This window comes from Carassius auratus, chromosome 26 (assembly GCF_003368295.1).
Source record: "Carassius auratus strain Wakin chromosome 26, ASM336829v1, whole genome shotgun sequence".
NCBI lineage: Eukaryota > Metazoa > Chordata > Actinopteri > Cypriniformes > Cyprinidae > Carassius > Carassius auratus.
In genome coordinates this window covers 642,171-652,500 of record NC_039268.1, presented here as the reverse complement: position 1 = coordinate 652,500, position 10,330 = coordinate 642,171, and the positions used below count along the sequence as shown (strand labels likewise).

Below are 10,330 nucleotides of genomic sequence, written 5' to 3'. Positions count from 1 at the left end.
CTCGGGTCATTCAAGATGTAGATGAGCTTGTTTCTTCATCAGAACAGATTCAGCATTACATCACTTGTTCACCAATGGATGCTCTGCAGTGAATGGGTGCCGCCAAAATAGAATTCCATAACCCATAATGACACTTCCTCCAATACAAAGTCCCTCCCCTATTCTAATTTCACATCAGTATCCACCAATTTATTTGTTAAAGCAGATTTGGACTCTTTTCACTTATAAAAGGTGCTTAATCTGAGCATTCAGATACAATGACTTTTTCAGTGGAGAAAGAAATATAATGGATAGAGACTCGTATTTTACCTTAAAAATATTTTAATGATATATTTGTTTCTAAAAAAACATGCAGCTTTTAATTTCACAAGATGTTAATTGATGAAACGGAGTGGTGTGGATTATTGTGATGTTTTTAATCAGCTGTTTGGACTCTCATTCTGACGGCACCCATTCACTGCAGAGGATCCTTTGGTGAGCAAGTTATGCTACCTTTCTCCAAATCTGTTGTGATAAACTCTTCTACATCTTAGATGCCCTGACGGGGAATACATTTTTGCAAATTTTCATTTTTGAGTGAAATATTCTTTCAAGTGTTTCCTTTAATTAATTCCTTTAGTGTGATCAAAATGAAATTTCCTCTTTGTATCAATTAAGTTTATGTATCTAATTCCACTATCCATCTTCCTTCAGGCCTCCAAATCCAATAGAGTTTTTAGCAGCATTCTTACTGAAGAACAAGTCCCAGTTTGAGGAACGAAATTAAAGACTGCGGTGGAAGACTTAGGGTTACAGATTTTCTTTTGTGATTTTTTTTTTTTTGTGTGAATTTAAATGTAATGGTCACTCTTCAAACTGTGTGCTTGCCAACATTAATGTAGTTTTTTAAGCTCTAATAAAATGTTCAAGCAGCCATATGTTTCACTGGTATGGATTTTCTTTATTTGGTAATTAATACTAAATTGGCTCGGCATGTACAAAAATCCAGCTCAGGAACAATCCTTAATCCCATTTATTTGCTTGATATTTTATTATTACACAACACCAGACATTGTGCACGACAATAACAAACAAAATCAAGAGAAGAAAACAAGTAATTTTAACTGTGAACATATCAAAACAATTCAAATTTTCATCTGTAGTAAATATAATTTCTTTCTTAAGTATAAAGTTTTAACGCACTCAGCATATGCAAAATATTCCTAAACTGCTCAAAGCACATCTGTTTCTCAAGCAGCCGTAATCACCGTGTCCATGAAAGGTCTCTATATTTATAAAGCAATATAAAAAACATGAGATAGCAATGGTTTGTTTCCATTCAGGTAACAGCTGATATAAAAGAACACATTTATAAAGCTGAGAGCATGACTCTCTGCGCTATATACGACCAACACATTTTCAATTAGTTGAGAAAATTCATACTAAGATTATAAATGCCTTTTTTTTTTATACATTAATTATGATGTTACACTGGTAATGCTGTGGAAAAACAACATGAATGCATTGTAATTGACCTGAAACGCTGTAAACTAGAGTAAAATAATTCAGCTTCTGTTATGTGTTGCACCTCCAGTGCACTAGTTCTCGGTTGCAATTTCCATGGCACAGAAAAACAGCAAAGCAAGGCACCAACAACTTCTAAGAGCTGGCATACCTGATACGGGTCTAGAAGAAATCCTAGATATACGTTCCCAGTGTACTTATTTAAAATTGGACAATGCCTGTGACAGTGTCAGCAAGAGTTTGTAGATCAAATGTAAACCATAGACTTATAAATCTTCAAACACACAAAAAAATGACATCAGTGACCATGAATTTTCTATGTCTTTCCAGGACTAGGGCTGGGTGATACAGCTTAGAAAATATTAAATATAACTTTTAAAATGATATTTTAAAGCCATTTGACATTATTCTTTTTATATCTTGGTATTTATGTATTTGGGTGACACTTTAGAATATGATTTGTTAGCATTAGTTGACATAAACTAAAAAAGAAAATTTTTTAATTTAAACATTTACTAATACATTATTAAAATCAAAAGTTGCCTTTGCTCATATTAATTAATAGATCTGAGTTGACATGAACTTACATTGTATTTTTATTAATTAACGATTACAAAAAAAAATACAAATACTACACATTTATAGCTTATTGCTATTTAACACATTATTGTAAAGTTACTAACATATTTTTAATAAAAAATAACAAAAATATGTCACTTTCATACTCTTTTGTCATAGCACTTGTAGTTTCACTAAAACTTATCAAAACATTATGCAGTTTGGTCTGGTTTTGTATTCGTGGTAAAATGGCTAATTATAAAGAACCTACCATTTTTATTTCTGTTGTGTAAAACATTTATGTCTTTGTAAATAAAGTCTAACTTCTCGAACTATACAGTTTTAGATATCTATAAAATGTTAACATGTTTAATTTTAGTTTTGGTTTCTAGCTTGTTGTTCTAACTAAAATGCAACATTGTGAATGCGATAAAAATCAGATTTCACCAGCAAAATGATTCTGAGTATTAAATATATCACCCAGCCCTATGTATGTCCAACAAATATGTTGAATTAGGATCACATCCTATATATAACAGAATATATGTGATTCTAAAAATGAAAGTATGCATTTGTTTGATTTGTGTATTAACCAATGGCAAGCCTACAGCACTCACATATACAGGCGTCTGTCTCACCACTGAAACTAGCAGCAGTCTTTCCATCACTTCACAAGTCATTATTTATGAAAAAAGACTCTTCACTGTCACTTGTCGGGATGCAGGTCACACTGCGAAGTCATTGACCTTCTCAGTAAGTACAAAACAAATAGTAAAACTACTGTATATTCTAAAGAGCCGATGTGCAGCTTCTCAATAAAAACCAAAATGCCAATGTAAAGATGCATGACAACTCAGAACTGCTTGTTTTGATACATTTTACACCTTCATTCACTCGCCTAGAGCATATCGTATCAGAAACCTGCTCAGATTCGTAAGAAACAAAAAGGTTTGAATCTCATTGAAACGCAACGCCTGTATTCTGATGAAGTCCTTTATGTGTCAGTGGCTTTGTGTCAGATGTAGTATTGGTGGGCTGCCAGGCTGTCCATGAAGGGCCGTACCAGATTGTCTGTGGAGAAGTAGAAGACCAGGCCGAAGGTGATGGAGATGGGAAGAGCCGGCAGAGCCTTCTTGAAAATAGCCAGCAGGAGGAGAGTCAGACACAGTCCCTGCAAAACAACCACAGTATTAAAATTACACAAAGTTAACTCTTTGGCTCTGCTCCAAAACCTGCCCCAGGCATCATCCACTCATTTGGAAAATTCAAATGAGATTATTAGCAATATCTTTAGTACTGAATGAAATATAAATATGAAAAAAAAAATCAATTCACTACAGGAGGACTCTGTTCAGCCCCCGGAGCTGTGTGAGACACTTTTTTGTTTATATGGATGGGTGCTTTTTATTTATCTTCTTTTGGACTGATGCATGCAACACATTGTGGCATTAAACAGCTTGAAAGATCAAAGACACTTTTTAATTTAACGCCGTCTGGATTCGTCTGAAAGAGGAAAGTCATATACACCAAGGATGCCTTGAGGGTAAGTCATTTATTGGCTAATTTTCATTTTTGGGTGAACTGACCCTTTAAAGGCTAAATGAGACACTCACAATGAGAATGGCCACGAAACAGGCCAGTGTGGTGTTCCAGTCTCCTCCGGTGGCGGCCGCCTTTCCCACCAGGACACTGTAGAAGATGAAATCACCAAGACCCAGCTTCACCCCTCCTGTGAGACAGAAGTCAACCAACAGGCATTTCAGCATATGACACTAGAATAAAATAGTCAAACCTGTTTGTTAAGTTTGCTTTGATTGCCTGAGGCATTTTGAACTAGTTCATCTCATTGTGACTGGATATTTACTACATGTGAGCCTTAAATGACATGCTTTATAAGTGAAGTACAGTAAGCGAGAACATGATCTGTATGACACTGAGACTGTATAGTCAAAGGAACCACTTACGGTCTTCCTCAAGGTCCTCTTCTGCTGAATACCGCCGTCTCCTTCCATGAGCCGCATCATCCTCTGACTCCTCCTCTTCCTGTGCTCGAGCTCCGCCCTCATTCCGCCGCCTTCCATCAGCTGAGAAGACAACAACAGCTTAATCACCAATACCTATGTTACAGGGAACTAGATTCCATTTTCCACAGTGCATTTCATTGTCAAAGGGAGAAAAAAGTACTAAATTATAAGTGCTTGTAGATGATAGTAAAGAACTCACCGGAACCTGGATTACTAGAATCAGCCATGCCAACCATCCAAACCATGGCAGCTGAGGAAAAGAAACATTTATTAGTACATGACCCAACTCGACTGAACTTAAAGTGGTTAAACTTGCCGATCACAAAAGTGGTGATGCAAACTAGTGTAATTTTTAAACAATCCCAGCTGTTGAGAGTACGCATGCTGTATGTTCTTGGCTGCATTTTTTAAGACTTACATGAATATATGAGCGCAGGGAAAATTGGCTCGTTTCTTTCTTGCGCCGTCTCTACCAGCATCCTCAACGGGCCTTTCGGACACAGCACCGCTATCAGATCTGGAAAACAAACACACAAACCGTGAAACAATCATGTGCATTAATCCCACAGATAAGAGCATTTTCAGTGATTCTGAAATTTCTGTGCCACTACAAAAATAAACAGTTTCTGTACCTTTAAGAACTGAATTTTTAACATTATAAAGAAATTAAAGGGATAGTCCAATAAAAAATTTAAATCCTGTCATAATTTACTCATGACAGTGCAAAACCTTAAGCGTTTCTTTCTTCTGCAGAAATTAAAATCATATATTTTGAGAAATGTCTTGTAAAAAATACAATGGAATTCAATGGGAACTTAAACCGTTGGCAACATTCTTCCCAGAATTATTTCATGTTCCACATAAGAAAGAAAGTCATAGAAATTTGGGACAACGGTGACTACAGATAAAATGTTTGGCCTGATTATTAACCCCTTAAAGAAACAGCAATCCTTATTTTAAATGTGAGTGAGAGTCACCATATAGGAAGTGATACAGAGGCACAAATGCAGAAGGCTTTGCGGTCTGTCAATCAATCTCCAGGCACCATACCATATATGGAGATGGCTCCCAGTATGACCCATGCTGACCATTCGGGCAGGTATTTGATGAAGATGAGGGCCATGAGGGCGCTGATGACGATGAGGTACGCCTGCTGCAGCCGCAAAGGCCCTTTCCAGTGAATGCAGATCATTCCCACCACGCCGAAATTCCAGATGATCATCACTAACGTTGGGTAGTCCATAGCCACATTATACGTCTTGAACACCTCACTGCAAAGGAAAGGGTTTGACAAAGTAAGGAGCTACTTATAAATAAGGAACTAAATTTGAAATATAGATGATTAAATCTAATGAAACAATTGAAATCAATCATGCAGTCTTCTCGAAAGGCAAAAAGCATGAAATTGTCATGATTTCAGCTATATCCTCCAGCACTGACATGTCCTCCTCCTGTACGAGATTCAGTTACATGCAGTAGCAGGATCACAAGAAAGCGAAGCTCTGCAGAATCTCACCCCAGATACATGAAGCTGAACCAGAAGAGCAACATCAACGAAGACAGAATCAGCCAGCCGTGAATGACCTGCACACAGAAAAACACCAGCAAGGATTTTTACAACAAGACGCGAGCAGTCTAGTGATAGTGTTATAATCAAAACCCCAGAACTCTATTGTGTTGTAGTAATAAAGCGGATCTCACTTTATAGCAGCGATACTTATAAAGCACCACCAGTATTATTGTCATGAAGACGATCACACTGATCATGACGATGGTGTTGAGGAAAGAATTCAAGAGCCTCTGACCGACGGAGTTCGGGTCTTCTTCGAACGGAGTGTAGATGCTGCAGAACACACACAAACCATACGTTTCTGCTTCTTTGTAAAGGATTGATTCAAATAAGAAAACACCGTCATCATTCATTCCCCCTCAAATCTGTTGGCTGTTTCTTTTTGTGACACATCCTACATAGCATAGCAATACGATAACAGTATTATGGAAAGCAAATTCTTCACATTTTATAATACTGAAACATAAAATTAAAAAACAAAAAGGTAAATGAAGAAAAAAAAAGTTTTACTTTTAAAAAATGTGAAAAATTGTAATATTAAAAAAATAAAATTTTTAATAAAAATAACATTAATTTTTTTTTCAAGTGTGTAGTAAAACAGAACAATTAAAGACTTTTTTGATTTTTTACTTTTTATAAAGACTGATTACAGATATATAATCCATATATATAATTAATCAATAAGATCAATAAGTCTCTTCTGCTCCTCAAGGCTGCATTTATTTGATGAAAAATATTTTATTTGAAAATGCAATACTTTTTTCATGATTCTTTGATGAACAAAAATTTTAAATGAACAGCAGAAATATTTTCTACTAATATAAATATTTATCACTTCTTATCAATTTAACACATCCTTGCTGAATAAAAGTTTAAATTTCTCTAAAAAAAAAAAAAAAAAAGTTTCCTGACCCAAAATTGTAAACTGTAGTGTAAATTGTTAGAAAATATTTATATTCTAAATAAATGCTCTTTTTTTTTTTTTTTATCTTTTTATCCATCAAAGAATCCTGAAAAAAAGTATCACAGGGTCCGAATAAATATTAAGCAGCACAACAGTTTCCAGCACTGATAATAAATCAGCATATGAGAACGATTTCTGAAGGATCGTGTGACACTGAAAACTGGAGTAATGATGCTGACAATACAGCTTTGATCACAGGAATACATTAGTTCTGAATGTATATTAAATTGTAAAATGTTATTTTATTACATCATTATAATATTTCACAATATAATTTTTTTCCCTGTATTTTTAATCAAATAAATGCAGCCTTGATTAGCAGAAGAGATAGATATACTATATAAATAAAAATACCTTTCTTAAAAAGTATTAAAAATCGTTCTGATCTGAAACTTTTGAACGGTAGTATATATATATATATATATATATATATATATATATATATATATATATATATATATATATATATATATATATATATATATATATTTATATAGTTAGTGCTCAACAACAATTCTTTTGATGTTAATGTTTAAAGTTGTAATGAGGTAACGAAGCCCGTACAGCCGCTGTGAGCTCTTCTCCGTGTAGAAACTGACAGACTTGATTGTTGCCACCACCACCACCATGCAGAGCGTGACAGGGATGAAGAGCATGATGACGTGCTTAGCGCCATATTTGAGGGTCAGCTCCTCTTCCTCTCCGTCAGGAGTGGACGCTCGCTCTCGCTCCACCGGCCCTGGCTCGTCCAAACCAGAGCTGACCGGCCGCCGCTGCAGGAATCACAGGTGAGGATGAGAAAAATGCAGATATGGATCGGATCTAATGTAACAACTCTATACTAGCACACGTCAAGCTTAGTTCTTTCAAAAGAGAGGAAGCAGAAATGATGTCCACTTACCCGTTTGGTGTCTGTTTGCTGCGGCAGAGACACATCATGATCTTGGTTGTACGAGGGGATGGTTGGGCTTTCACACTGGACCAGAGCGGACCTCTCGTTGTAAGAGTCCTCTTCACTGTCCGAGGTATTCATGAAGAGAAGGTGACAGAAGCCAAATGCCCAGAGCTGCAATATATAAATATAAATGCAGCCTTTAGCAAAAAGCATGATGGAAAACCATATAGTAGATTACATAGTCAAATTAAGAGTTGGCTCAATAATTCATTTGCATCACCACTCCAGACTGATCATGGATGTCAATGTGCAACATTTTATATTCTTTAAAATGGTGTAATAAGAACATATGCAAGTAAATACTGCTGTCAATTATTATGCATGGTTATATTTATCCATAAATATGATTGTGTTTAGTAAGTGTAAAAAAGCCTTCATTTTCACTGCATTTTACAAAAATTATGGTATTACAGGAAATACATAAATATTAAGAAATATACAAATTATTTTCATATATATATGTATGTATATATAAATGCTGATCAATTACACAGCAACGTGATAAGAACAATTTTATTATTGAATGTGATTACTAAAAACATTTTAAAAAGTAAAAAAAAAAATACATTAAACTTGTGAGAAAAAACTGGAAACTATTTAAAAAGGACAATAAAAGCATAAAAAAGTCATCTAAAATAGATAAAATGGGGGAAAGTTTTCCTTTCACAATGCATGATATATATTACTGACAATTTCTGTATATGCCAGTCATAGCACTTTTATTATTATCTGTATCTGCCTAAATCAATTAATGGAAGCTGAAACTTTAAGGACTAAGGGAATTTTTTTTTTTTTTTTTTTTTGATGGGCACTGAACGATTATCGTTTTTTTGTGATGCATGCACTTTTTTTATAATACATAAATATAGTATATATACAGTCAGAAGAAAATAAATTCATAGCCTCCATCTGTGTCGGTTACATTTCCATATACACTTCCATTTCACATTTTAATATGAGATATTACTATCTGACATTGTATAATAATAGTACCACGGTTCCTCTCAAAGTGGATTAGATTAAAACACACACAAAAAATTATCTTTATAAAATAATAATCATCTCTGGGACAAATAGGAAAGTTTTCATGCAATTATAATGAGTGTAATACACCCCTGCTCTTACTCATAATACTGTCATATTTCAATAATGTTCCACAAAACCCAGATCAAAACATTTATCATGATCCATGACTGTCCAGTATCTGCTATGTGTCTGGAAAATATCTAAAGTAACGTTTACAGATGATAAGACTAAGATAAATACCTTCAGATGTGACCGTGTTTACATGAATGACGATCCAGCAGCAGGACTCCGTCAAAACATCGCGAACTGCAACGAGGAAGTGATGATGACGATCAGCTGATCGCAACGTGACGCTCGAGCGCGTGACGTCACCCGAACACATTTCACGTCGACAAATCACCATTTACTTTATCTTTAAAAAATGTTATATGTTCAAGCAAAATGTTTAAATATGTTGTAAACTTTTACATTTTGCATGGTAAATATTTAATTCATAAACAAACATTTGCAAAGTTGCATACCTAACTGTGAAGCATTCTTAAAAGAAGTAAAGTCCTTAGTGTTAATCAATAACAATTGTACCTTGTATGGAGAAATTCTTTGAAAAAAAAAAGTGCCCGCTATGATTTTCAACTCAATTTTACGCTTAATGTGTCTTACTGAAATAAAAAAATAAAAAAATGTTGTATTTGTTTGTTAAAATGTTGTTGTTGTTAATTTTGTTATATGTTATAATGTTGTTGTTATTGTTAATAATGTTGTTGTGGTTTTTATTTATTATAATTTTTTTTTTTTTTTTTCTTTTTTTTTTTTAATGGGAAGACATATCTAGATATTTTCAGCAGAAATCTGGGTACATATACAAAAATTACATAATCTTTATTTATTTGTACATCTGTTTGTGAAGCACTTAAAGAAAGTTAATTGGTTAAGAAAGAAAATTCTGTGGTTCTTTATCCAGCAGTGTATTTTTATGAGCATTTGTTTTTCTGGTTACTTTTTACCCTGTCATTCTGTTATTATATTAATCATATGAAATGCAACTATTATCTTCCTCCCTGAGAGACAGAAAGAGAGAGATAACAGGGTGAGGAATCATTTATTTTAGTGTTATCAAAATTTGTTATCGCAATTATTTATCCCAAGTAATTAAGGTTAGTCCCTGAATGATAAGTTCAATACCAATGAGAACAAGGTTGTAGGTTACGTGGTTTAATATCCACAAACTACCAGGTGCTGTGAAAATATTTCACATTCGTAGATTTATCTTGATTTAGTCAATATCTTCAAATATCTTGTTTAGTCAGTTTCTAAGATTTTATGCTCTTACAATACATTTTATATTTTACATTTACCAGTGTTTATTATAAATAATTGTTTATAATAATAATTAGTAATTGTAGTATATCATCCATTTATTTTAATTATAATTATAGAAATAAACAAATAAATTATTTATTTATCTTCAGTTTGTTCTAAATGGTCATTAGAGTCTGATTGCCTTCTGGCAAGAAAAAAAGAGAGAGAAAGAGAGAGAGAGAGAGGTATTTTATAAACGCTATTCTGACATTTACCCTGACAATTTATGTGGACTAAATTCAGTAAGGAAGTCTGCATAATTTGTCATCTTTAAACCATTTAGAAAACCTTGGCAAACACCCAGAACACCCTTCATGGCAACAACATCTTCAGAAAAGTATTTTTTTGTTTAGTTTCAGAAGTTGTTTGAA

At 33.9% G+C, this 10,330-nt stretch overlaps 2 protein-coding genes across 2 annotated transcripts in view; one reads left to right on the top strand and one right to left on the bottom strand.

Moving 5' to 3' along the window:
- Positions 1-913, top strand: part of LOC113044006 (protein dpy-30 homolog) — a 1,924-nt gene extending 1,011 nt beyond the window's left edge. The window contains exon 5 of the mRNA XM_026203581.1: positions 694-913. Within this exon, the coding sequence (XP_026059366.1) occupies positions 694-766 (73 nt within the window). The 3' untranslated portion in view covers positions 767-913. The remainder of the gene's footprint in view (positions 1-693) is intronic.
- Positions 914-1,002: 89 nt separating this feature from the next.
- psen2 (presenilin 2) lies at positions 1,003-8,930 on the bottom strand. Its single transcript, XM_026203580.1, has 11 exons — positions 8,841-8,930; positions 7,521-7,685; positions 7,184-7,392; positions 5,787-5,928; positions 5,602-5,669; positions 5,136-5,356; positions 4,504-4,602; positions 4,285-4,335; positions 4,026-4,145; positions 3,675-3,790; positions 1,003-3,232 (listed from the first exon to the last, which is right to left on the bottom strand). Exons 2-11 carry the CDS (start codon positions 7,650-7,652, stop codon positions 3,077-3,079), a joined length of 1,314 nt encoding a protein of 437 aa, XP_026059365.1. The 5' UTR covers positions 7,653-7,685; positions 8,841-8,930; the 3' UTR covers positions 1,003-3,076.
- Positions 8,931-10,330: the final 1,400 nt, after the last annotated feature.